This window comes from Cladophialophora immunda (genome assembly GCF_000835495.1).
Source record: "Cladophialophora immunda strain CBS 83496 unplaced genomic scaffold supercont1.2, whole genome shotgun sequence".
In the NCBI taxonomy this organism is placed as follows: domain Eukaryota; kingdom Fungi; phylum Ascomycota; class Eurotiomycetes; order Chaetothyriales; family Herpotrichiellaceae; genus Cladophialophora; species Cladophialophora immunda.
The window spans coordinates 561,183-586,821 of record NW_015622542.1 but is presented as its reverse complement, the minus strand read 5'-3'; the positions used below and the strand labels follow the sequence as shown (position 1 = coordinate 586,821).

At 53.0% G+C, this 25,639-nt stretch overlaps 11 protein-coding genes across 12 annotated transcripts; 7 read left to right on the top strand and 4 right to left on the bottom strand.

Moving 5' to 3' along the window:
• Positions 1 to 3,918: 3,918 nt before the first annotated feature.
• Positions 3,919 to 5,305, top strand: PV07_02571 (uncharacterized protein). Its single transcript, XM_016389193.1, has 5 exons — positions 3,919 to 4,114; positions 4,220 to 4,279; positions 4,387 to 4,545; positions 4,650 to 4,750; positions 4,859 to 5,305. The coding sequence occupies exons 1-5, from the start codon at positions 4,018 to 4,020 to the stop codon at positions 5,030 to 5,032; spliced, it is 591 nt and encodes a 196-aa protein (XP_016251095.1). The 5' UTR covers positions 3,919 to 4,017; the 3' UTR covers positions 5,033 to 5,305.
• A 415-nt stretch (positions 5,306 to 5,720) lies between these two features.
• PV07_02570 (uncharacterized protein) lies at positions 5,721 to 6,811 on the bottom strand. The gene has a single exon (XM_016389192.1). It carries the CDS (start codon positions 6,350 to 6,352, stop codon positions 5,975 to 5,977), a length of 378 nt encoding a protein of 125 aa, XP_016251094.1. The 5' UTR covers positions 6,353 to 6,811; the 3' UTR covers positions 5,721 to 5,974.
• On the bottom strand, positions 6,790 to 8,240 carry PV07_02569 (uncharacterized protein). Its single transcript, XM_016389191.1, has one exon. The coding sequence runs from the start codon at positions 7,276 to 7,278 to the stop codon at positions 6,820 to 6,822; it is 459 nt and encodes a 152-aa protein (XP_016251093.1). The 5' UTR covers positions 7,279 to 8,240; the 3' UTR covers positions 6,790 to 6,819.
• Positions 7,592 to 8,879, top strand: PV07_02568 (uncharacterized protein; the record flags this gene model as incomplete). Its single annotated transcript, XM_016389190.1, has 6 exons — positions 7,592 to 7,655; positions 7,705 to 7,797; positions 7,844 to 8,125; positions 8,181 to 8,413; positions 8,467 to 8,744; positions 8,792 to 8,879. 6 exons carry the CDS (start codon positions 7,592 to 7,594, stop codon positions 8,877 to 8,879), a joined length of 1,038 nt encoding a protein of 345 aa, XP_016251092.1.
• On the bottom strand, positions 8,254 to 10,454 carry PV07_02567 (uncharacterized protein). Its single transcript, XM_016389189.1, has one exon. The coding sequence runs from the start codon at positions 10,395 to 10,397 to the stop codon at positions 9,447 to 9,449; it is 951 nt and encodes a 316-aa protein (XP_016251091.1). The 5' UTR covers positions 10,398 to 10,454; the 3' UTR covers positions 8,254 to 9,446.
• A 39-nt stretch (positions 10,455 to 10,493) lies between these two features.
• Positions 10,494 to 12,153, bottom strand: PV07_02566 (uncharacterized protein). The gene is made up of 2 exons (XM_016389188.1): positions 11,843 to 12,153; positions 10,494 to 11,785 (listed from the first exon to the last, which is right to left on the bottom strand). The coding sequence occupies exons 1-2, from the start codon at positions 11,937 to 11,939 to the stop codon at positions 10,863 to 10,865; spliced, it is 1,020 nt and encodes a 339-aa protein (XP_016251090.1). The 5' UTR covers positions 11,940 to 12,153; the 3' UTR covers positions 10,494 to 10,862.
• Positions 12,154 to 13,698: 1,545 nt separating this feature from the next.
• On the top strand, positions 13,699 to 15,208 carry PV07_02565 (uncharacterized protein; the record flags this gene model as incomplete). Its single annotated transcript, XM_016389187.1, has 2 exons — positions 13,699 to 13,842; positions 14,582 to 15,208. The coding sequence occupies 2 exons, from the start codon at positions 13,699 to 13,701 to the stop codon at positions 15,206 to 15,208; spliced, it is 771 nt and encodes a 256-aa protein (XP_016251089.1).
• Positions 15,209 to 16,299: 1,091 nt separating this feature from the next.
• Positions 16,300 to 18,013, top strand: PV07_02564 (uncharacterized protein). Its single transcript, XM_016389186.1, has 2 exons — positions 16,300 to 17,017; positions 17,133 to 18,013. The coding sequence occupies exons 1-2, from the start codon at positions 16,721 to 16,723 to the stop codon at positions 17,790 to 17,792; spliced, it is 957 nt and encodes a 318-aa protein (XP_016251088.1). The 5' UTR covers positions 16,300 to 16,720; the 3' UTR covers positions 17,793 to 18,013.
• Positions 18,014 to 18,274: 261 nt separating this feature from the next.
• Positions 18,275 to 20,365, top strand: PV07_02563 (uncharacterized protein). The gene has a single exon (XM_016389185.1). It carries the CDS (start codon positions 18,590 to 18,592, stop codon positions 20,270 to 20,272), a length of 1,683 nt encoding a protein of 560 aa, XP_016251087.1. The 5' UTR covers positions 18,275 to 18,589; the 3' UTR covers positions 20,273 to 20,365.
• Positions 20,366 to 21,036: 671 nt separating this feature from the next.
• On the top strand, positions 21,037 to 22,568 carry PV07_02562 (the record flags this gene model as incomplete). Of its 2 annotated transcripts, XM_016389183.1 has the most annotated exons (4): positions 21,037 to 21,081; positions 21,165 to 21,370; positions 21,451 to 21,642; positions 21,699 to 22,568. In XM_016389183.1, exons 2-4 carry the CDS (start codon positions 21,179 to 21,181, stop codon positions 22,566 to 22,568), a joined length of 1,254 nt encoding a protein of 417 aa, XP_016251085.1. In that variant the 5' UTR covers positions 21,037 to 21,081; positions 21,165 to 21,178. The 2 variants fall into 2 exon arrangements, with proteins under 2 accessions (XP_016251085.1, XP_016251086.1); XM_016389184.1 differs by lacking the exon at positions 21,037 to 21,081 and having other exon boundaries at positions 21,122 to 21,370.
• Positions 22,569 to 23,230: 662 nt separating this feature from the next.
• Positions 23,231 to 25,443, top strand: PV07_02561 (uncharacterized protein; the record flags this gene model as incomplete). Its single annotated transcript, XM_016389182.1, has 4 exons — positions 23,231 to 23,404; positions 23,508 to 23,689; positions 23,740 to 23,913; positions 23,964 to 25,443. The coding sequence occupies 4 exons, from the start codon at positions 23,231 to 23,233 to the stop codon at positions 25,441 to 25,443; spliced, it is 2,010 nt and encodes a 669-aa protein (XP_016251084.1).
• Between the last annotated feature and the right edge of the window lie 196 nt (positions 25,444 to 25,639).

Sequence of the window (25,639 nt, the reverse complement as noted above, 5' to 3'; positions counted from 1 at the left end):
CGGATGCCTGAGGCAATGCTGTAGCGAAGACCAGTGAAGTTTGCATGGGAATCGCCGTTCCAAATGTTGGTCAGCGAACGGGAACGGTCCACGGCTGAACGAGCAAAGTTGTAGAAACCGGATTTGCCCCATTTGTTGGCCATCACCGTCTCGCAGATCTGTTCGAAGAGCCGCATCTGGATGTTTTGTTCCCATACTGCTTCATCAGCGATGTGACAACGAAAAACAATTCGTCAATGCTTACCTGGCATCTCTCCTTCCTCGCCACGATCAATCTTGAACCCTTTGACACCGACAGACGGGAAATACGCAATCTTGTTGAGGAAATATTCATAGGCTGCAGGAATGGACAAGTTCAGAGCGGGTCCGAGGAAGAACTCTGGATTGATGCCCGGGAATAGCCAGTCCCCAGCAATTGACGCGTTGTAGAGCTCGGTGTCCAGGAACGCACGATTGGCCACCCACACTTGGAAGTCAAAGCCCCAAGTTGATAGGTTGGCAATGAATTGTTTTGGCGTGGGATAGTAGGTGGGATCAAAGTCGAAGTTTCCCCACGAGTAATTCCCCGTACCATAAGGTCGATCCGCAAACATTGACGTGGCATGGATTTGGTTAAAGTAGAGGTGGTCCACGACGTCGTAATAATTCTGTTGTGCATTCGACACAGAGCCATGAAAGTCTGTCTCGAAATTGTCGGACCAGAACGTTGGACCATATCCAGCGTCGGGAGGCATCGTGATGCGCGCTGAGAGCCCGGTGTATGTTTCAATAACAGACTTGAAATCACCAGGGGTGGTTGCCAGTATGATATAGTATGTCAAGCTGCTAGTGTTGAAGATGAACTGTATCTGAGCGGAACTGAACTGGAAAGAGCCCATATCCAAGGTGTCAGCGTAGACTGCATAGCCAGCACTGCTGTAGAATGCCGGCGCTCGTGCGTTGTCCCAGTTTACTCCAATCGAGTTTCCAACGCCTTTCAAGTCGAACTCCACGCCGTTGTTTGTCAGGGAGTCGTTCCAAGGGTACTCCCAAACACCGTAAAGGTTCTCGTTAGGACCGGCTGTGAACTGTGCTCCCGTAAACGCAACGGTCGAGTTGTACTGAACCCTGACGACATTGGGCTGAATAAGAGACCAGTCAACGAGTCCTCCACTGTTAGCCACCACTCCGTCATTGGAAGCAGACACGGCACTTGCTGTGTTGTTTGTAGCGCCACTGAGAATAGCTTTGTTGATCACAGTGATACCTTGGTCAGACGTGATGTTCAGAGAGAATGGCGATGTGCCCGAGACCGAGACAGACACGTCTGCTAAGGTCGAACCAAGTAGGCTGCAGGCCAAGGGAAGTAACACCCACATATTGTTAGCAGCGCTTAAGTCTTTGCCTTGCCTTCACTAGGAGAGCTCGAACTTCTGTCTGAAAAACCTGTGTTGAGGTAGCACTGTACCTTTTACTTAGCATCGTGGACGTTATTACACCGAATGCCGAAGCAGAATTGGAGGAGTTCAGCCACAAATGCTGCATCACTAACTTCCCCATGTTGAAGAAACGCAATATAGGCTATTTATTTTCCTGCGACCATGCTCGAAAGAGCAACAGATCGACATTGGAAGAATAGGCCATTCGGGAGCACCAACTTCCTTGACGTTCGAGTATGCAGCAGAATGTGGGGAACCCTGCACAGTGCGGAGCAACGTCGATCCTTGTCCAGGTGAGAACGACGATGCAAGGGCTCGCTTCACCACCCAGCAGAGAACGGCGACGGTTGATATCCCCTCATGGAGAGCGTTTTCAGGCATATGGCCAAACAATTGAAAAGGAGAGAGGTATTCATTGGAGATCGAGGAGAATTCCAGACTTGATTCTCGAGACTGGAATTTTCCTTAGCTGACCGTCAGTGTGAAGGCGCAAGAGACTGCAGAGTCTGGGATAAAGTCGGTGAGGACTTGGGCGTAGAAGGTGGCTGTTGGTTCGATGCCAGTTAGACACTGTCGCATAATCGAACAACAGCTAAGAACCCGCTCACATCCTCGACCTCATCATTGACATACCTCTGACAGCAGTCGTGGAAGGTGGGAAACTCAACTTCTTTCGACCGCAGCCTTGTAAATTTGCTCAGACCTGTAATGATCTGCAGCCGCAAATTCATTCGGTGGGAGCGAGGTCGAGACCGGCGACCGCTGTTGATTCAGCGATTCTCGTAAGTGCGCGAGCCAGTAGCAGATGAACTGCGGATGATGTGGTTGATTCGTGATTGAAGCCGTACAACTGAGGAAAGGGAAGAATAAGTAGCAAGCGTGTGATGCAGATGTGACTTCTCCTTCCTGGCGAAGGTGCGGTACAATCTCAAAACATTGCGCCCACAACCACACATTGTGGTCAATTGTGGTCACCCTCGAAAATATTGTGTGCCACCAGTTATAAAAAAACAAATACACATTCATCTCATTTCACAGAAAGCATCTCCTTGAGACTCCGAAACTTCATCCAGTATCATGCTGACTTGGCCGTGCTTCTGCCCTCGACCATTCTGTGTCCAGATTTGAACCCCAAAAAAAGCCAAAAAAGAAGTCAACCTCAGGATAGTTGCTAGATAGGGAACCAGCGGGGGGTTAATCTGTGGTCTCTAAGCTACCATTGTTGGTATTCAGGAGCCGAAGCCGTTGTATCATGATATGATAGCCCGTCCCCAAGGGGGTTTGACACCCTTGGTACTTCGTGCGTTCACTGGATGAACTCTGGTAGAATAGAGGCAGATTGGGTGTTCCGTTCTCTTGCGGTCATCCCTCCTCGATTGTGGAATCTAATTGCGAAAGACAAAAATATATGTGACTGAGCAGGAGGAGTAGCTTCACCCGGAGTGGAGTGGGGCCAACGTGGTGTTCAACGGGGAGGTCGCCCGGTCACCCAGGCACTCACTCGCTCATGTGACTTCCAACCACTTGCCCATCTTCTCGCGTCGCTGAAATCTCACCTTTGACGCTTTTTTGCGCTCAGATCGGCCCTCTGAGGAACGGCGGTCGCATTCATCAAGCTCTATAGCAAACTGCAGAAAGAGCGAGGACAGAACGGCCTTTCCAATCGAACATGGTGATGGCGGAAGGATATTCGGTAGGTACAAATCCCCAGCAACTTCGAGCGGCGAGGAACGCGTTGAGTTTGGGAAGCGATGCTCTGAGGTTGGATCGAAGGAGCGAAAGACGGAGAGAAGGACCTCTGCAGTTTTCCGGATATAAACCGCGGTGGCCTATTGTCACGGTTGCTGGGGGGACTGTGTCACTTGACTCTCCAGCCTGTTCGTCGTGAAGATGTCACATTGGCATGAGTGATTGCCGTCAAGACATGCTTTGGAGGTGAAGATGCTGTCTGCCTTTGGCAAGAGGAAAGGCGGAACGGCGGGTGCCAAGATCCCGGGATTCCGCAGCCCAAACTACGTCAGGGGAACAACAAACTCCATCAGGCCTGAGCATCTTCTTCCTGGTGAACACATTGATACGACCTGAGGCATGGTTCTTGGAATCTGCAATTGCAGCTTCAATACCTCTGTTGCCTTGAAGGATGTCACAGCTTCAAAGAAGCCTTGATCGGGCTGATCTATCACTATCAGAGCTCTTATAGAGGGGCCATGGGGACAAGAGCGAGAGTCAACCGATATACTCTCCACAGGGCTGCATTCTCTCACTCCCAGTTGAATCATTGAGTGATGGAAGGAGATCGGGATCAAGGAATTGTGACCGGAGATCATATCAGAAAATTCCCTCCCAATAGAGTGCAGAGCACTGTAATCCCCTTTCCCAAGGCACACAGCCCCTTTTCAGCCTTGCACGTGACTGGGGCTTGGACGAGGCTGTGGCGGTGTCTGTGGCTTGTAAAAAAGTGGTATGAGCTCTGGAACTCGCCGGCCAATCATCATCTGCCCGAACTTCAATCGCAGTTTCGACAACTTGAACCTTTGACCTCCGTGCTCTTACAGTCTCCCCATCGACTCTCAACTCACTCCTCACTCGGCCCTCCACAATGTCGGTAGCACGCGCAGCTTTCTCGCTCGCTAGGCGTATGCCTATCTCGGCTGCCCGCGTCGCTCCCCGCGCCTTCACCACTGTCACAGCTCGCCGTACGTGCTAACCGAACCCTCGAAGCTTCCACAATCCCCTCGGAGAAGCTATTTCGATATGAACTACCTTGTCAGAGCTGGTCTGACTGATGTGGATTTCTACAGGAGCAGGCAAATTCGATCCGAAGCCCGGTGATCCGGAGGGCAAACTTCTCCCTTTTGAAGGTAAGGATCCCAACGATACGCATTCAAGTGGGAGACTTTTTGGCATGGAGAAGAGACATCTGCGATGGAAACAACGTGCTGATCTTGGTGAAATTTGTCCTTCGCAGAAATCAAAACCGAAGCAGATCTCCTTCCCCCCGGCGCCGCGCCCGGTACCGTCCCGACCGATCTCGAACAGGCAACTGGTCTGGAACGTCTCGAAATCTTGGGAAAGATGCAGGGCATTGATATCTTTGACATGTCACCGCTCCCGTCAGATAGAGTCGGTATGTGTTCTTTGAGAAGAGTCCAGCTCGAAGAGAGACGGAGCTTCGGAATCTGGTGTTGGTTATGTTCCTGGCAGCCAAGCTTACCAGATTATGTTGTGCAGGTACATTCGAGGATCCCATCGTCGTGAAATCAGCTGGTGCTGAGTACCAGATCGGCTGCACCGGCTCTCCAGCTGATTCACACAACGTCAAATGGCTCGTGGTATGTTGCGCCGACCTACAATTTTCCTTGGCTGTCACATACTCGCTCCAGAGCAGCTCCCTAATTTCAGAGCATGACTGACACCCGTCTCTCTTTTTCTGTTGCTAGATGACCCGTGATCGCCCTTTTGAGCGGTGCCCGGAATGTGGGAGTGTCTACAGAATGGACTACGTCGGAGCACCAGACTCCCACGATGACCATCATGGCGACCACCACCACGCCGCACACGAAGCACCCAAGACCATGGCCGATTTCGTCAAGCCGGAATACTGGTACCGATAAGCGGTGGAAGGATCGACAATGGGGCTGGGGCGCGTGAGAGAGGGGGATTACCCAGAAAGTGAAAGAAAAACTGTACATAAAGGGAGAATAGTCGCGGTGAGAGGATCAATCAAAGCGCTTTGCATCGAGAACGTTCATGCTATATGCGATGCTCGTTCTCGTTTCGACTTTTTTATTCTTTCCTTGTTCCCAACTCGAGACTCGCCGTTCCGACCAGCCTTCACTAGTCCATCCATGCCGTGACGTCCCTGTATAGATATAATTGATTGTCACCTTTTGGGAATCTTGTACCACTTCTCATGGCCAGGCTGTTCCCATTGTACCTAGTCCTTTAAGACCCAACCAGTCAACCGTGAATCCCGCCGGTTTGGACTCAATGGGTGCGTGACAGGGGACGCTGCACTAGGCGTGCAAGTCCGAGGAATTAGTTGCCGTCTAGAGTACAGAGTACATCCCTCTGCACCCTGATATAGAGAGGAGTAGGACACCATGTGCAAATGTATGTACCTCGTCCCTGGTACCCTGTCCGCTGTGTACATTAAACTCATTGTCTGGACTAAAGAGTCAATGCCACTGTCGACCTAATCACGGTGTGCCTCCTGTGACTTCGCTTCCTATATACGAAATGTTGCTCGCGTATGGCCCCTTCGTAGCTCGGTATGGGTTGAGGGTACCAACACTTCATAGCTGGGCCTTCAATTAATATCTATACTCGATGATGTGTCTTCCGAGTTGCCGGGCCACGATATTCTAGGTAAATAAATGTATGTGGTGGGAAACAATATACACCACCGCCTCGAGCATTGTGCCTTGCCCACAACCCAGTATTCGCGATCTGTTCCAACAAGGAGACAGTCCGTTCGTCGACACATCGACACGCCAACGCTTCGATCTCCTGTTCACATTTTCCTGTTTACACGCGCTTTCCGTTCTACGGGAGCGCTAAGGCGAGGTTCTCGTTTGTTCCAAAAGGGGTTGTCGGTCATCCCGATTGGGAGGAATGGTGAACACATCTCTCCCTCCTTGCCACGGAGGACGCGGAAATCGTCGCTCGTGGATGGATGGCAATATGTGGACGGTGGTGAAAGGATAGTGACCCGTTCCCAAATTGTGGCGGCCGATAATTTGCTTCGGCTGGCTGAAGGTGTATGATCTCGTTGAGTAGTGCTGCGACGTGTCTCTTTGGAAAGTCACTGAGAAGAACGCCCGCGACAAAGGGCCGACATCATTTTTGGTCGAACAGTCAGTCTTAATGACAACCAGGCCATCTCTGCCGGCACGATTGAGATGGTCTCGATCGTGCGCCTGCCTTTGCAGCATCTCGCAAGAGTCAGGCACGCATCTGCTCAACGTGTAGCCGCGGTGGACTATGTCTCGGCCGTTTCCTGTGCCCTCTTGGTAATGTCTCAAATTCTGCAGTCAACGGGCCCAGAACTTCCCTTGATGCTAGATGAAGGCAGTGACGCAGTCAATCTAGAATCTAGGTGGGAAGCCAAGCTGTCTCATTGCCATTTCGTTGGCTGGCACCTGGAGATAGAAGGAGATAGCCTCAGACAAACGAGAATGCCTCTGAAAGGCCGCTCGGTTGAAACTGGAAAGGTTCTGCTCGTTGTTGTCTCCCTGAATTCTTCCAACTATGGCCAGTCTCTCATCCTTTGATCGTTGAGCTGCCTTGGGAGAGAGCCCTTCTTTCACAACAGCCACCTCCACTCAAACAGACCACCGACTGCCTTGAATGCAGTCGTCGCAGCAAACGTGGCAGCAGAGAAACGCGCCTTCACCGCGGCTTATTCAAAATCACACCCCTTGGAAATGCATCCCCTGAACGCAGACTGAGGGAACGTACTGTCGAATGACCCCCGGATAACCCACGCCTCAGAAACCAGCATGTCTTCAGGCCAACAAAATGACGCCAAGGGCAATAGTGGGAGCCGCCCACTTTCACACATAAACCCCATCCAAGGGGTCGACCAGGTATGCAAAAGACCATGCCCATTAGCCCGGTGCTGAGATGGCTCCAGGAAACCGACACCATCCGACCTGCAGGTTATGGCGACGACGCATGGCGAGACTATGACAAAACCAGGGATCGACCAAGACAGAAGGAGGGCAAGTCTGAGAAGAGACGGTTCACACGGAGGATCGGGGACTTTTTTAAGAAATGGTTCCGTCTGAGTGGCAGTAATGGGAAAAGCGAGATCGGGGAGAGGAGTCAAGAACAACATGTCTGAGCAAATGGCTCGCATACTGTACTATCAGCTGATTCGATGAATTTGGCGAGAAACGTGCAGCCTGACGGGGGGGCGGTGCTGTGTACCAGTGCTTGCCGGAGGTTGTCAGCGTGCACGCCTCGTGTAACAAGAACATGTCCACAGCCTCGAGGTCGAGAGTTGGCCTCGTGCGACTACTGCGTGTAACAATGGACCACTGCAGCCTGTATGAAGCACGATAGACATGGCTTCCTTCGCCAGGCTATTGTTGTCTTCGTGTTTATCTTCCCGAAGAACGGTGAATTGCAACCATTGACTCGTAACAGCCGACTTCGCCGGAGACCCCGATATGCCAGTCGACGATGTCGAGAAAGGGTATCATACCGCCGACGAGTGTCAGGAGGACTCCAATAGTAAGCGCATCCGACACCTGTACAGATGAGGGGTTGACTGAAGTAATAGAACGAGGCTGGCTGCACCGTCTCGGTATAGGATGTTCCATCAAACAGCAAGGGCGAAAGGTTCAGGAGGAGGAAAATACCGATGTCCGCGCTCGTAAGTGCCGCCAATAAGCCATGAGAACATCTCTGAACTGTCACAGTCGAGTGTGCCGTGGCCGGATGGCCAAGGATCGCGACCTTCGTTGACAGCGACCCAAACTTTATGATCTACCGGCGTTTTGGCTGGCTCCGGACTCGACTCCTTCTGTACCAACAGGACGTCATTCGAGAGATGGAGTCCAGGCTGGACTACCAGGACATGCAGGACGCCGCATCGGCAGGCACACGACGCTACCTGTCGAACCGGGATGGCGACGACATGCGAACCCCAGCTGTCCGCAAGGCCTTGTTTCAGGAGCTCGACTCGCGATTGAAGGCTTATGGTAGGATCTCATTCCTCACAAGACTAACGCATTGAACCGACGACTGATTCGGCAGTAGATGATCTTTTGGCGCGCTCCGCTGCCTTGTATCAGTGGCAGAGGCCTGACGAACAGGACCGCGCCAGTATCGCCAATTTGATTCACAATGACGGGAGCCTCGCCCAAAGGGACAGGAGATGGATCAGGAAGGTTGACGACTTGATCGTGCTCGGCGGAGAACCGAGCTCTTCCTGGGTCCACGGCCTTGTCAGCCACATCTTCACATGGGCCAGCAGGTCCTTGGTCCGAGTGAGAGACACCTTCTCGGCTGTTGTACCGAAAGCCAGGCTGACCTAGCACAGTGCTTGCTGCGCAACAAAATCCAGGACCGGAAACTCGAAGGTTCGACGATACATGTCCAGCTATACGAGAGAAAGCGATTCAACCGCGTGGTCGGATTCCTGTACACAATCGCCATTGTAGCCTTGATAATGGGACCGGTGTTGGTCCTCTACAGGTTGCGACACCTCGATGGTTATACACAAAACTTGTTGGCATTTGCGTTCACGATAGCTTTCGCTTTGCTTTGTTCCACAGCAACGGCTGCAAAGCAACACGAGATATTTGGCGTCACTGCGGCGTAAGTGCAGTTATTGATACAGCATCCAGCAAACTGATCCCTTGCAGATATTGCGCGGTACTCGTAGTCTTTACCAACCAAAACACGAGTGGCGCCGCACAAGCGCTGACGACGATTCCAAACACGTCTTCGTGAGAAGCATGACGAGGAACAAGAAATGGTGCCCATTTCGTCGAGTGTACAGTCTTATTCTGATTTATGGGATCGCGAGGAGCTTTGGCATTGGAGATGGAGTCACTTGCCGGTGTTGTATACGTCGCCGTTTTTGGCGTAGAATCCTATATTCTGGTTTCGACGAATTCGGAGTTGTCCTAGAGCTTTCCCCTGAGGAGGGATGTCCTTGGAGATAGATCATTTCAGGGTTTCCATCGCAAGCGTTGGTCGGGCTAACAGAGAGACAAATAGTTCGGCATTGTTGATCAGAGCTTGTTGTGATTCTAGTTGCTTGCCGCAGCGTCAAAAGATGAAAGAATTCGCCTTGCTTTCAATAGGGAGTTTGTGTGGAAATCCAACTTGACCAGCCGATTGTATTGGAGAGACTTCATCCTAGGTGCTGAGTTGTGCAGAGCTGTATTTCATTAGGCTCGCTCCAGATGAACGACTGACTTGCAGGTAAATGCATCTCCCTTTAGAGCACCGGGCACCAAGTCTTACATCGACATGCACAAGAGAACAAAGTTTGAGATTGAGCAATTCCATCATCTAATCGTGACTTGTGGTTGGATCCCAGCTGCATGGGGCGTAGGAACTGGGGAAATGGAGACTTTTCATATCGTCTTCATCGAGCTCGAAGTCGTAGATGGCTGCATTCTCCTCAATTCTGGAAGGAGTGACACTCTTCGGCAGTGGTACAAACCCCTTTTGCAAGCTCCACCTGAGCAGTATCTGAGCCCATGTCTTTCCATGTTTCTCGCTGAGTTGTTTCAGAACCGGTTCATTCGCACGCTGGCCGCGAACAATGGGGCAATATGCCTCAACGACGACGTTCCGCTTGCGAGCCCATTCCACAATATCATCGCGCGGAAGCCATGGGTGGATTTCCCATTGACCGACGTCGATGGTGCCACCGACACCAGAGGTCTTGATGTACTCTTCCAGTTCATCGAGATGATGTACACCATAGTTGGATATGCCGATTGATCGAATTTTACCCGCTTTTTGAGCTTCGGCAAGCGCTTTCCACGCCCCGCAGCGGGCTTCTTTGCCTCCATATGGGGAGTGGATGAGGTAGAGATCAATATAGTCGAGGCCGGTCTGGAAGAAGGATGATTCGATAGACTTCTTGGCCGCCTCGTAGCCCATGCTTTTCGGGGGGACTTTGCTGGTGAAGAAGATCTCCTCCCGCTTCAAACCAGAATTGCGGATGGCGTCAGCGCACGGCTGTTCATTGCGATATGCGCGCGCAGAATCAACATGTCGATAACCAACACGAAAGGCATCAAGTGTCACCTCTTCACACGTCGCGGCAGGAGTTTGGTATACACCGTAGCCCAGAGCAGGAATCTCGTAGCCTGAGTTCATCCGGTACGCGGTCTTGATGTCGAATTTGGCGGGGATCTGGGAGGCCATTGTCCGTTTGTCCGTCTTGAACGGCGCGACGGTGCGAAGAATGACTTGTTGGACACGAATGCTACGGCCGCACAAAAGTGGCATTGGTAGATTGGAAAGGGTTGATAAGGCGAGATGATTAAGATTGGGATATTTACAATGGTAGGTGGGAAGAGGTGTACGAAGTAAAAGGGCTGAACGGTTGATTACTCTTACGATGTGTTTGCGTCTGACAAGCTATTTTTCTTGGTGGTCATTTGTCAAAGTATTGCCTTGAATATAGATTCAAGCCACCCGCAAGCGACAGTGACCGACTACCGCAAGATCTCGTTGTGTCCTTCAGAGTCAGACACGTCTATTCGTGTCTACGACTACTTTCCTGGTCGTTGCCTAGCACCTTCATCGTCAAAGCAGATCCAGTCCAGCGCTAGACTCACCACATTCGTAGAACGCCTTTGTACTTCAACATTGAGCCCACACCCAGCGGCTTCAGATAAAATGAACACCCCACAAGACCGCTAACACATGGCGAGAGAAAAGAAAGGGCTACATGTTATACAAGGGAATGTTTCACTGCCGTGATGACGAGTTCTCACGCCAGTCCTCGCCGCTGTTCAACACCTTGTTTCCAGGCTCATCTAGCCTAGGCACGTCCTCCTCCTCGTCCGACTCAAAAGTATCATCTTCCAACATCGGATTGGCTTCCGGGGTCGAGGATTTGGCTGCTCTTTTGCCTTTGTCATGGTCTTGCAACGTGTCGTCCGCCGAGATCGATATCCCTCGCGGGCCCCAGCGGTTGACCTTCGGTTGCTGCGGCTGCCCGTTGCTCTCGTCATCACCGCCCTCTGGGTCCTGTTCTGGCGGTTGTCGCGCAGGGTTGATGACCCTGTTCACTAGCCAGCCTTTCCGCAGGTCCTCTGCATCGACAATGCCACCTCCCCTGAGCTTGACTCTTTGCCTCGTCCAGTAGACCCATGCGAAGTCGATGTAGAATGCGGTTTGCACGATGCCAAAAATGACCGAAATGGCATCTGGTTTCGACGGAGTGAAGGCTCGATAGATCCAATTGAGAATGTAGAATGCTCGGTAGGAGCCTAGAGTGACGAGGTAGAAAGAGTCAATGACGGTGGGGACGGTGGTCTGTCGCAGGAGGAGGAGCTGTGGAAGAACACAGACAGATTCGAGGATGATGGAGAATGTCCACAGGACTTCGGTGAAAGTGGTTCGACGCGGGCCGTTAAAGGTCAAGCAGACCAGAGGAGCCGCAAGCATCGATGCCGCAGTGGCATAGGCACCCCATTTCCAGGCCTTTTCTCGCTCGCGGGTCCGCGCAAAAACTCTTGTCATCAAGATGATGATGTAGATCGAAGACCAGATATAGAAGTTCTTGAGGATGAAATTCCACCATGATGCCGAGGGAGGGACCCAGAAGAGGTCTAGATAGCGGCTAACGAAGACAACGATATAGAGGATCTGGGTCAGGAGGGAGACGCCTGTTGGTTCGTTAGTGTGGCCAGTTTGGAGGACAGGCAGACTGTCTGATGGCTAACCTTCAGCGCTCTTATTGGAATGAATAGCCCAGATGAGTATACATTTCGAGGCGGTATGGGAGACATCGCCCAAGATGCGGAAGATATTCATGTTCATGGTTGGCGAATCGACATGGCCAGACCCGAGCAGCCAGCCGTCGATTCGACTGGGCTCTGGAAGGAAAACTGAGTGAAAAGAAAGCGAGTTCAACACAGCTACCCTGTCAATCGAGAGTGACAGGACTAAACTAACAACCAAATATCGCTTCCCCGAAATTGGATCAGTTCTGAGTTGTATTAAGTGAGACGTTGCTAACTGCGTTGCCTGCGGGTGTTGAAACGCGGCTGGACGGGAGAGGAACAACGCTGAGGCTGAATGTCTTGGCCTGACACCTGTGCCGCCAGACGCCAAATGGGTGCTGCGGGTTGCTGCTTTTACGGCTCTTCTTCCGCACCATCGAGCTGCCTCGCTTCTCCTCCGTACTCCGTACTTTCTCCGCAACGCTTGCCCGCCATGTCTAAACACCCGCAACAGTAGCTGGACTGCCTGTCGATGTCTTCTGACTCGCTATCGTCGTGTCTGCACGAGGGGTGCCGAGTTCAGAGCACTAGAAGGGCACTGTAACCTCCTAATCCGTCCCCAATCTTGCAAACTAATGGCTTCTAGGACATGCCTCATTCACGAAGCAGGGCGTCAATAAGCAAAAGCTACCTTTCTTCTACAAATCCTACAGCTCTCTCAAGTCCTATCAACGAGATCTCGGCAATCATATCCCATCTGGAGTTTTCCGTTAAGAACCTTTGGCAGCCAAAGTGTGATATTGGTTCGGTCGCAGACGGCTAGGGTTGCTCGAGTGTTGGGGACGACCGCTTTGTCGACCACCTGGCTGCGCCTGTACCGAGCACATGCATCGAATGGCACTCTTAACTAGTGATCTCGCCGGCCCCCACGGCGTTCCCCTTTGCGGCCAGATTCACGATCCTTCCGGGGAGCCGGGTGTCGTCTCCTCTAGTCAATTAGGCTTGTTTTGGTGGCTGGGGTTTCGAGTCTTTGCTGTTGTCGCCCGTTAAGCGACCTGTGCACGCGTCCCCACCGAAACTTGAGCGTATCTCGATTATGCTAGTCACGACAACATCCTGAATCAGTGCAATTTCAACAGCAATCTTTCTAGCTATGGTGAAAGTTGTGACTTGCTGCGCGTTCCCGCTAAGAAGAAAAAGAAGGAAACAAAACGACCTCGGGCGGTAGCGAGAATACCGGCCTCGTATTCTCATTGGAACTAGATCTCCGAAAGCGCCAAATATCCCGCATCCAGACTTGAAGCCACTCAATGGAATGCGAAAGAACGTGAACGGGAACACCCTTGCCAGCCAAGCTCAATCGCGATAGGGAACCATGGCACGAGGGGCTCCCCGGGGCAAGAAAATGCAATCAACAGGCAAGCAATCAACGGCGTGCGGCAATCCCTGTCTTGGAAGGACATTGCGGATCTTCGCTCCATTCTGATATATTCTCCCCTGCAAGACCGGCTGCTCGATACGGGCGACCTTCAATAGTCACCGGCACCATTACTTGAGCTTGTTCGAGTCCCCAGCTTCTGCCTTTCTTCCCTGTCGTTTTGGCCCCCTCCATGTGGCTTTGCAGGTGAGAGTTAACCGCCCAGATACTCTGGCGCTTGTTGGACCACACACAGCCTCCTTTCATTCGCCAACACCTACCCTAAGGCAGACTCTCAGCACACAATGGAGTATTGGCGTTGGGTTGGATCGATCCTCTACCCTCCATTATGTCGAAGCATTTCACATGTGCATGGGCGACCATATGGGCGGATGGGTAGGTGACTTGCACTCGGCGGATTGCCCTATTCCAGAGCAACATGGATCGTGTGATCGAGATCGCTGGAAGACTGGTTGACACGCAGGCCCCGCCTGCATATCCTCGTGCTCTTTCGCATTGGGAGACATTTTCTCTTTTCAATCATGGTGCTGACTGGGGAAGTGGTATTCCCCGTCCGCCGCGGGTATGGCTACGGCAGGCGGGAGTCTGTCCGAAGACTACTCTACCATCGGCACAGCTATTCGGCTGCATGAACCCCATTGCCTATCCCGCATACATTCGCGGCCCTCTCTATCTGCATGCCTAACAGGGTCCGGCTGCCCTAAACCTCATGTGCAAGCCCACTTGCTGCGGTACCAGCGGCTATTCCTCCGCTCAGAGTGATCGAAACACCCAACACTGACCTTTGACAAACCCAATAAATCCACTCTCACAGGGCCTGTATCTGGTCGCATAACTGCAAAGCCAACATCAAGTCTGCCTTCGCATTTTGGGGAAGGCAGACTGGGGTCAATATTCTGCTCGTTACCAAGACCATATAACACTCGATCGAACAAGAGGACCCTAATGCCAGAGATTTCGAGTCTCAACCGTGCACTCTTTTCAGCCTCGACTCCTCACTAGAAAGGAAAGGTCCGCAGTCTGGCTCCAGTGCTTCGATACATCTACCTGCAAGACTCATTTGTCACAGGGCATCTTGTAGCTGCCTCTGTCAACAGAATCACCGTTCAATCTTTTCAATGGCGCCCCCTGTTCTCCCTCTTCCCGGAAATCGATCAGCCTCGCGGTCTCCACGGATGCAGAAGCCACGCAATCCGTTACGGAGAGACAAAATTCGTCAAGGCAAACTGATACGTAGCTGGACAGACGAAGAGGTCCGCTTGATGGCGTCGTGTCTTGCGTCCGACACTGACGGCTAACAGGAATCCTTTTTATTCCGGAGTCGGACACAGGGCCAGAAACTACCCTACAAGCATATCGCCAACCGCTTGGACAAGACTGAACTGGCATGCCGTGTCCATTGGCACCACATGACAGTTGGTCGGAAAGGCCACCGCGCCGAGGAATTTGACGATGACAATATCTCTGACAATAGTGACGGGTCAGCTCCACCAACGGTACCGTCTGCAAGCGAATTTGCAACGCACAGCGGCTCCAATAACGCCCAACAAGATGCGAGCCTCTCGTCCGCGAAGTCACCGGCAGCCTGTACGCTACCCAGCTTCGAGACCTTCATTCGAGACACATTCCATCAACGCAGCACGTCATCGCCAGGGTCTCTTGTGGGTGATGTTATGGGTGATGGCGCAAAAGAGATACAACTGCCAAACAGTAACAGATCATTACGGACACTTTCTGGGTCGTGGCTGGGAGAACCTGGAGCCACTAGCACATATCTTGAGCCTCAGGCTCGAGACCCACTCAACCACTTTGGTGTCTCTCGACCTCCACCAGATCGGCAGGGAAATCCATCAAGCTTGAGTCCTAAACCCCTGCCAATTAGGCCCGCCGACCCTTCTCAAATACGAGGGGACAGGTTGAGGCACTGACGTGCTGACACGAGGCAGTACCGTCCATTTATGGGTGAGGTATTATGGCCCATCTATCTAAACTGCTTTGCAACCATTTTCACGCTTCAACGCCTGCCACGAATTTCCTTCCACGTTTTGAAATTCCCACCTGCTTCTGGCTTGTCGGTAGCCGATGAGCAGGGTAGGCAGTTTGCACTTCAGCATCGCGTGAGTTGCTCTGGGAGTCGGGTGTCGGCATTGTGCGTTTTGAAATTTGGACGTCCCGCGAGCGCAAGATACGGAGGGGAGATATTTCCGTGGTCAGTACCGTCAAGGGTTCTGCTTCGAAAAGGCATTAATTACAACATCGAATTCAATTCCTCGACTGGTCGTCTACTAGTTTGGTTGATGTGTCTCAGAACTTGCTCCAGACTTCCGTATCCGCCCGTCTATCTACCTGGAAACTCGAAGTCTTGTTCACAACACGACGCCCTATCGGCAGATGATCCATGGTTGATTTCAATGCTTCGGTTCACGGTGGAACGCAGATGACCGGCGAGCACGTCTCATTTCTGGTCTCCCTCGGACGAGGCAGGGACGTGAGGCGATGGCGACTGGTACAAGCTGTTCTCCACGGAGACTGAACGAGAACAGGCTCTCTCAGGAGCCGACGTGCTTATGGTATCGCGTCAGTAAGCAAGTTGCAATCGATATAAAGTTCTGGTACCAGATAGACAAAGCCCAGCGATGGCTCGAGGCTTTCTCGACTCACTGGACGATCATTACGGAATGGAAACATCGGAATGGGAAATTATACGAGGCCAATCACAAGTACAACCATCTGTGTTGGGCCTCTACCATGACGGGCATTTGACTCGCCTGCTAAACGCCCGCATCGTGGCCGGGCGAATACATTTGTCCGTGTCCAGGCGCCGCCAACACCACCAACACGCCTCGAGGGCCGTTCCATTGCATGAAACGTTGGGGGCTAAGGAAATACGAGCCCGCTGTCGGCCGAACTCCTCGAGTAAGTCCGCCGCCAAATCCACAACTACCGAAAATGATTAATCTGCCTCTCGAGATCGCGGGCAGCGGGGTGGTATACCCACAGACCTTCATCCAGCACCACCAGTAGCACCAGCTGTGCCCACTGAACGCGTGCTATCAGGTTGCCTGATGACAAATCGAGGACCACGGCATTTCAAAGGGCCCAACCTACCATGGCACAAGCGTCAGTGCATAAATCCCCAGGACCAACTATAAGATTTGGTGTCGACCAAGATCTATACAAAGCAAGCTACGGACACGTCGACAGGCCTCAACCTCTACTATACTAGAGACGTCTACACTCGTTACCCCGTTGACGTCACGACTCCCCCTTGCGAATTCAGCCTGATTCTTATCTCTGGGTTCTGTGAGTTTCTACTCTTCCCCACACACTAGCACTGGCAACATCGAAGAGAGTACATATTTGAGGGGAACTCCGCCAACGGACATTGCTCTTCGGATCGGCCCCAAAAAGAAAATACTTCTTCTCAGTCATCACCAAACATGGCATCTCAAGGCATCAAGGTCGTCTTCGGCACCGCCTCATTTGGCAACCGTGACCCGTGGATTGCTGAAGACTACCTCAACAAGTCCTTCTCTACTCTCGAGGCTCACGGCTGCAAGGTTCTTGACACGGCCCAGCTATATGGCGAATCCGAGAAGCGTCTTGGCGAGGTCAAAGCTGGAGAGAAGTTCATTATTGACACGAAGTGGATGGGCGGATGGCAGCCGGGTTGGGCGACCAAAGAAAACATTATCAACTCGGCCAAGCAGAGCATGGAGAAGCTGGGTGTCAAGCAGGTGAGTTAGCACTACCCTCTCTTGATGACCGGATCGCTCGTCTGTTGCACAAAGCGGGAAGCGCCTTGTTCATCAATATTTTCGTCTCGACAGCCTGGACTGACTCTCCCCACAGGTCGACATCTTCTACATCCACTGCCCCGACGCCGCCACGCCCCTCGAGGAAACCCTGGCAGGCGTCAACGAGGTTTACAAGACCGGTGTGTTCAAGCGCTTCGGCCTATCCAACTACTCTCCTGCCGACGTCCAAAAAGTCTACGACATCTGCAAAGCCAATAACTATGTCGTCCCCACCGTCTACCAGGGCAACTACTCTCCTGTGGCGCGCCGGCAGGAGACCGAGCTCTTTCCCACGCTGAGAAAACTAGGCATCGCGTTCTACGCCTACTCGCCGCTTGCTGGAGGATTTCTCACCAAGACCGCCCAGCAGATCAAGGATGGCGCGGGCCGCTTCGGCCCAGAGGCCCTTGGTGGTATGTACCGCCAGATGTACATGAAGCCATCCTACCTCGAGGCTCTTTCCAAATGGGAACAGATCGCCAATGACGAAGGCTGCTCACGGGCTGAGCTCGCCTACCGATGGGTCACCTACAACTGCCCGTTGAAGCCAGAACATGGGGATGCCATCATTGTGGGTGCAAGCACGGTAGAGCAGCTTGATCAGACATTGACAGGGATTGAAAAAGGACCCCTGAGCAGCAAGGCTTGTGAGGGCATTGACAAGGTTTGGGAGGAGATCAAACATGAGGCGCCGTTGGACAATTTCTCCCGCTAAGTACGACTGAGGTAGGCTTTATAGGGCGGTCAAGTCTGGAGGCAAAGGAGGAATGCTCCCTCCAACCGGCGAAGGTGAGGCGTCGTGCGATCTGCTTTAGACCAAGGCAGTGGCTGGGAGGGTCTTAGATGGTACCGGCGCGACAGAAAGAAGAGAGACTAGAGAGACTGTCTGGTCCTTAGGTAAACTCGATAGACAGAGAATCAATTGGGTTGTACTTGTGTGGTCTTGTCTGCAGTCTGTTTGGGATGATCGACGAGAGATTGAGTCTTTGAGCCAGGTCGGTGGCCATTGACAGCGTTACGGAGCACACAGGAGGGGTTCGAGGTGCAGAAGTTGGCCCCCCCTCACTCCTTGACCGCTACATACAAGACGCGGCGGTGGTGACAGGGATGACGTGCTTCTCAAACTTCGCCCAGCTGCATGCAACCCTCAGTTCCTGCAGGGCCTGGAACAAACTCGATTCGATCTCTTCTCACCAACCCTGATCCCGCGCTTACAGGGCCGAGGGGCTACCAATCTTGGCCTCCACAATGCCCTATTGCTGACCGGCTGGCATCGCTCCAAACCCCAAGTGCAGATTCTGTTGGTCACGCTGAAAGACACCGTCCTCCTCATTCTTCGCACCCTCCCGGCGACCATGATCACAAGGCCCTGTTCTCGTGCCTCTGCCTCGTCGAATTGATTGAGATGCCCGTTCTCTCTGGCTTTCAGCGTCTCGTTTATCTTTATCCCTTTCCCGTCCGGTTGACCAGGTCTCCATAGGCGATCATGCTTTTCACACTTACGATCCCAAAATGCGCGTCATAGTCTTGCTACACCTGCTCCTCCAAACCACCTGGCTTGCGAACGGCGGGGCCATCGAAAGAGTCGGGCATGGAGGATATGTTAGATACTCTGCCGGTCTCTCCAGCCAGAACGAGCTGACACCGGAGACAAGAGGAGGGGATGAGACGACATTATGGAAACACAACGTGCCAGGAGTTCTTCATGACATGTTGAATGCCCTGGATGTTATGCAAGACTCCTACTTCGACATTTTCACAGGGACATGGCCAGATGCGATTGACTGGACCTCTGCTGTTATGGGGACACATGTGTCGGCCACCCTCGCCAGCATTGTCACCTCGCTGGATGCGTCTTCCATGGCCACCTGCTCTGACATGCTCTCCTGGCAGAATATCGTGGATCGGTATTACGCGCACACGACTGTCTTCTACTTTGGCGAGAATGCATTCGCTTTACGAAATCAAGCTTATGATGATATGCTTTGGGTTGTTCTTGGCTGGCTCGAGAACCTGAAATTTGCAGAAATGTATACTTTGAAGCACTGGGACTTCCTCCAGTCTGGACGACGCGGCGATTCGGGGACCGGGTGGCATGGCCTTCAAATCAGCCCGATGGCCGCTCACCGCGCTCGGATTTTCTACGACTTGGCGTCTGTGGGATGGGGTGAATCCCTTTGTGGAGGCGGGATGAATTGGAATCCATATCTAACTCCCTACAAGAACGCCATCACGAATGAACTGTTTGCTGCGGCTAGCATTGCCATGTACCTCTACCACCCGGGTGACAACAACACTTCGCCATATCTGGTATCAGGCGGGGATGGCCTCTCCAAACCTCACGATCCCTTGTATTTGGAAAACGCCATTAAGAGTTACAAATGGCTGATGGATAGCCAAATGCGCAATCCCAGGTCTGGTCTGTATCAAGACGGGTTCCACGTCACTGGCTGGCGCCGATATCCCAACGGGACCGTCGATCCAGGCACTGGACACTGCGACGACCTCAACCCTATGGTGTATACCTACAACCAAGGTGTGGTCTTATCCGCGAGCCGCGGTTTGTGGTTAGCCACTGGAGCCAGAAGCTACTTGGACGATGGTCATGCTCTAGTCGAGAGTGTAGTGCGGGCGACTGGATGGCCAAACTCACATCCAGCCTGGAGCGGATTGGGCCGTGCAGGGATTCTCGAGGAATTCTGCGACCACAGCGGGTATTGCAGTCAAGACGGCCAGACGTTCAAAGGCATCTTTTTCCACCACCTGATCGAATTTTGTCGGCCGCTGTGGCCACAAGAAGAGGCGTTCATAGCAACAGATAAAAGCGCGGGTTTCGACAGAGCAGTCTATCGATACCACCTCAACCGCTGCGCCGCTTATGACAAGTGGATTTCCCACAATGCCAACGCCGCCTCCGCGACGCGAGATGCCGACGGGCACTTTGGCATGTGGTGGACTTTCGAGGAACCCGATGAAGACACGATGGCGGAGATCCAGGAGAGTACAGTTCTTCCGCCCGGGGCAGATGACTACCTCAACCCTGGTCGAGAGAACCGGCGGCCAGCTCAGTTCATGAACACGACGGACAGAAACGATCGCGGAAGGGGACGAACAGTCGAGACGCAGAGTGGAGGATTGGCGGTCCTTCGAGCGCAATGGAATTGGCAAGTTCATCTACAGCAAATTTCAACGTGAGAAACATGAAGGCGTACCAGGTTTTTTTTTTTATGGGTTCACATAGTTCGAGACTGATGATACATCCCAATAACGACGTATTTGACCTCGAAATGATCTGTGCTTGCACGGTGTGGTTTGACAGCAAGTGGCTGAATTCTCATCGCGCAAGCCGGCTGCTGTGCCAAACAAGGAGAGACACCGGTAGTGGGAAGTGTTTGTACCTCATCGGATCCCCTGAAGGACTCAAGACGCTCTGCGTTCGTTCGTCGTGGTGAAGTACGGGAGCAACTAACCATTGTCCCAGAGCCTGCGTGTGGCTGTGAGAGTGTGTACCATCTAGGGCTCTCATGCACGTACTCCCATCTCATGCCCCCTTGACCACAACCTCATGCCGTGCTGGTTTGCTTCGGTGGGACTTTTGCACCACCTTATCCGCGCAAAGTCCGTCGAGCAGATTCACATCGCTCGCATGTCCCGTGCCACCATGACCCAGAGCTTCCGCGGCCTCGACTCAAAAAGAAACTCTCGCGGGGCAGACAGCAAGGTGCAAGAAAAAACAAGGCTCCGTTCTTGACCATCGGTAGCGAAGCTCCTGTCCTGCAACGCTCGGAAGTCGTACGACAGGTGGTGAAATCGGAACCGACTCTCAACTGCGCCTGATTGGCTGCTCCACACTTTGGCATGCGGCTTACATACTTGCCCGGTGGACTGGAGTGGCCATTCATAAAGGCCGGGGCCCGCGAATGTCGGTGTGGAGGGCCTGAGCCATGCGGTGGATGGATGGAGGGTTGGAAGGGGAGTAAGGGCATGCGGCCAATCCATCAAAGGTATAAGAAGACCTTTCATTCCCCTCGGGAAAACGAGGTCTGGGACATCATCCTGGGTTGCACTAATAACGCTCGAACCCCAGACACATAAAGAAACATGGGCTCGCTGTCCAACATCTCGCCCGACTCGCCCTTTACCTTGGACAACATCCCCTTCGGAGTGTTCTCGACAAAGGAGGATCCGACTCCGCGGTGTGCAACTGCGATTGGCGACTTTGCTCTGGATCTTCGCGCACTCAGTAAATCCGGCTTCTTCCAAGACGCTTCGGTGACCGATGCCCTTGGCCAGGTATGGACATATCATTCCCATCCGCAGCACAGACGAGGCCGCCTCGGAGGGAGGTATGGCCGGCTCTGATTGGTTGATAGGCAGCGTTGAACGCATTTGCAGCTCTCCCGGCGAAGACTAGGACTGCCGCGCGCGAGCACATCATCTCTGGCTGCAAAAATGGCAAGATCTCAGAATCCTGCCTGCACAAGCTGGCGGAGGTGAAGATGCATCTGCCGGTGGCCATTCCGGAGTACACCGACTTCTTCTGCTCGCTTGAGCATTGCACGAACGTGAGTCCACTGCATTTCCGTCTGTCTCAAAAGCGTTTTGCTGAATGCCCCCCAAGTGCATGCCTATAACCAACAGCAAAGTTCCAGAGAACTTCTATCATGCGCCCTCGGCATACAACGGCCGCGCATCCAGTGTCATTCCATCACCATCTCTGGTCCGTCGACCGAGAGGCGTGTATTGGAAAGCGGGGACAAAGGAACCCACATACGGGTTGTCCCAATTCATCGATTTCGAGCTTGAGATGGGCTACATCGTGTCCAAACCGGTCCCCTATGGCGAGACAATCAAAGTGGACGATGCGCAAGACCACATCTTTGGGTTTGTGTTGCTGAACGACTGGTCCAGTCGGGACATCCAGATCTTTGAGATGCCGCCCTTGGGGCCGTTCAATTCGAAGTCCTTCGGCACCACCATCTCTCCGTGGGTCATCACCCTTGACGCGCTGAAAGCGTTCCAGTGTGCGCCGAAGCACGAGATTCGACCGCTGGAGCACCTGCGCTTCAAGGACTTCGAGCACGGCACTTTCAACATCAAACTCGCGGCTTCCCTCGAGCGAGACGGCAAGCGACAACAGATCTGCACCAGCAATCTGCGCTACCTGTACTGGACCCCTTACCAGCAGATCACCCACCACGCGTCTGCAAACTGCGGACTACGCACGGGGGACTTGATGGGCACGGGTACCGTCTCGGGCGACGCCAAAGACGAGAAGACGGGCAAGAAGTTCGAGCTCGGGTGTCTCTTTGAGGCGACACAGCACGCCAGTCAGCCCATCGCCCTGGAGGGAGGTGGAAAATTAGGGTATCTCGAAGACGGCGATTCTATCATCCTGTCGGCGTGGTGTGAAGACTCGACTGGGCGGCGAGTGCTTGGGTTTGGCGAGTGTCGTGGGAAGCTGGTGGGACCTGACGCGCCGATTGCTTAATACTAGCCAGGGAGAGGCTAATGCCGTGGCAACAGAATACAATATCCCCAGTAGATAAGGCAGAATATTGCACCAGTCTTGAGTCTTCCCTTTCACACGGTCTTCTCTCCCAAGGAGAAGAGGATGATACAGCAGATCATTAGATGATAAAGCGCAACTACGGCAGACCAAACGCACCTGCGCGCGCATTGAGAAAATCGCAGCTGATGAGATGAGCGATGACTTCATCGCTGCGCCTCTCATACGCCGCCTATAACACAGTACGCGGTACAGGGCCAAGCTGACATATCACTCAGGTCTCCCATCACTTCCCTTTGGTCCGCACCTCTTCAGGCTGAACAGGCAGTGAAAGAGAGTCGACGACGACGGCATTCCGAATTCACCCCGCTGCCGCCCTCGTGGCCTCACCCAACTCCCCCCGAAGATTCAGCGCGACCCCCGACATTGGCGAGCTGCTGTAGCGGCTGCAGGGTCTAGTCTAGCTAACGCCTCTGGGGTTGGACTCAACTTGCTCCGCGCGTTGCTGACTTACGGGAACTTTTTTTCGCTCTCCATCCCGGTGGACCTTCTCTTTCTCCATTAATCTGGCCCAGTTCGCAACGTGAGAACGCATCGCGCCGGCATGCGAAGCGATCTCTGACCTGCCCTTCCTCTTCTTCAGGATGCAGACTACCGTCGATCCCATCCCTCGGAGGACACAGTTCTCCAGCTGCGATGCTTGTCGCCATTCTCGACTGGCCTGTGATGCCGCTCGCATTGGCTCTGGGCCTGGGAAGCCGGGGTGGTCGGGTTCTTGCTCGAGATGCAGACGTCGGAAACGACCATGCACTTTTGAGGTAGGTTGCGATTAGCTGTGCCTTTCTGGCTTGTCCCAGCTATGCTATACGAGGAGAGACGAAAACGGGAGAAGAGAAGAAAAGCTTACCTGCGGTTTCTCAGTGGATGAATAATGCCAAAAAGGCCGGTGGTCGAGGTCCGCGGAAGGCTCGAACTCCTCCCTTGAAGACAGTATCCTCGGAGCAATCGTCACTGTCCCCAGAAGCTCGACAGCGTGACGCGGAAAATGATGCGTGGGTAGCCCATTCCGAATCTGCCTTCCAAGGTGCTCCGGATCATGTTCGGTGCGTGCATCCCAGACTTGAAGCAACATTACCACTGATTAATGCCCCAGAAGTCTCTCGACCGAGTCACCCAGCATAGTTGCCGCTCCCGCTTCGTATATTCCGCTGACTCCACCTTTTGAATGCACAACATCATCGGTTGGTGACTGGCTTGAGCGAATCTATGAAAGCTGCTTCGACAATGTCTTTGGCTTTTGGATGGGGAGACACGCATGCGCTTTGGTGTATGGACCGACGGAATTTTCAACCACTGCATCAAGCTAACTTTTGTCAGTGCCGACCCCAACTCTAGTATTATCTCCCCTCCCAGTGGGTACTTTTCCGAACTGGACGAGTCTATCTTCGGTGACTGGGGAACACGGAATCAGCTCTGTAATGCCCAGTCACCTCGTCACACACAACTGAGGTGGGACCAGATTGACCAATCCCTGAGGCATGCCAAACGGTCATTCGCGGCACGGTGGTTCCATCTTATTCCACCGGCTGAACGAGCAGGTATTCTGCCTGAACACATTGTGAGAGAGTTCTGGCGCAGGTCACGCAGGGATATGCTGAAGGTGGTCAACCGTGTGTCGTATCGTTCTGCTCTGACACTATTTCTCTTCTCCTTGACACCGGTCCCAGTGGGAATATCGGAAGACGAGGAGATGGACGGCTTATCAGGTCAACTTTGTGTCCAAGCCGCGTTGCAACAGATCCAACGACTTCGTGAGGGGCAGCGCAATTGCCAGTTTAGTGGATCCATGGTGGCGCAAGCGTCCGACCCATTGACAAGCCCTGCGGCAAGTTCAAGACTCTCGGACAGCTTTTTGCGGACTGAAGCCCGGGCTTACTGGGCAGCGTTGACGTTCGACACATCTTCCTCGCTCACACTGAATCTGAGATCGACACTGACGTCGGGACTGCATGGCGCAGACACCGAATCCTGTTGGCGGACGCTCAGAATGGGTGCCGGATCCTTCCACACAAGAACCGAAGATTGGCGAAGGAACCCCTTCTCAATGACAGAGGATGAAGTCCTACAAGCCATAGCTGCGGCGGCTGCGACAAAGCTGTATGTGTGGAAGATGATTTCTGTCTTGAAGGAAGCACTCCGGGAAGGTTCCGAAGATGAGAAGGTGCTTCGAGCCTGGACATCATTTACTGAAGCCATCGAGATATTTCGAGTCACCTTTCGACCACTTTTGAACGATTGTGAACGACGACTCCCGTTCCTCGGCCAGGTGGAGAAGCTGAATTGGTACGAACTTATGCTGCATTATTACATGGGCATTTTGATTCTTGTCGACGCACTTGAGGTTGCGGAGCGCGATGATCTGCTCTCGCAACTGACAGACATAAAACTCGAGGCCGAACATCAGGTTTTCAGTGCGTTGAAATTTGGCCTGGAGAGCAAATATACAGTTTTTGGATCTCACCAAGGAGGTTCGACCATGGGAGCGCAAAACTCCAACTCGGATCAGAAGGCCACTGCATCATTTGTCGCTCTCGACCCATATCCACATCATGTCGTTGCAGCAGCCCAGCTTATGGGGAAAGTCGTCAGCAGACAGTACCGACAGGGCCAGATCAAATGGGAGGCGTACAAATACCTGAATGGGACTCTCCTCAAGTGCCTTGCGGAACTACCTCAGACCTCCAAGTCTGTGCAAGCTGCTCGGCAAAATCTGGAGTATTCCCTCACAGGGCTCGAAAATACCTCCAACCAGCTTCCCTACAGCCCTTTATTCTCACGCCCCACGGTTGAAAGGTGAACTATCGAGGACCATTCTTATTATTGAAACCCTCTGGATATCTCCAACACCTACAACGGAAAAACATTTCACATGGGGAAGGCACAATTCCGATCATCTCGGGCATGAATGCGGCAAAATTTAGTCTCGTGGTCTCCGACTACGATCCTCACGCGCGTTCACCCCTCGGTTCCGAGAACCGAGATTCTTCCCCGGG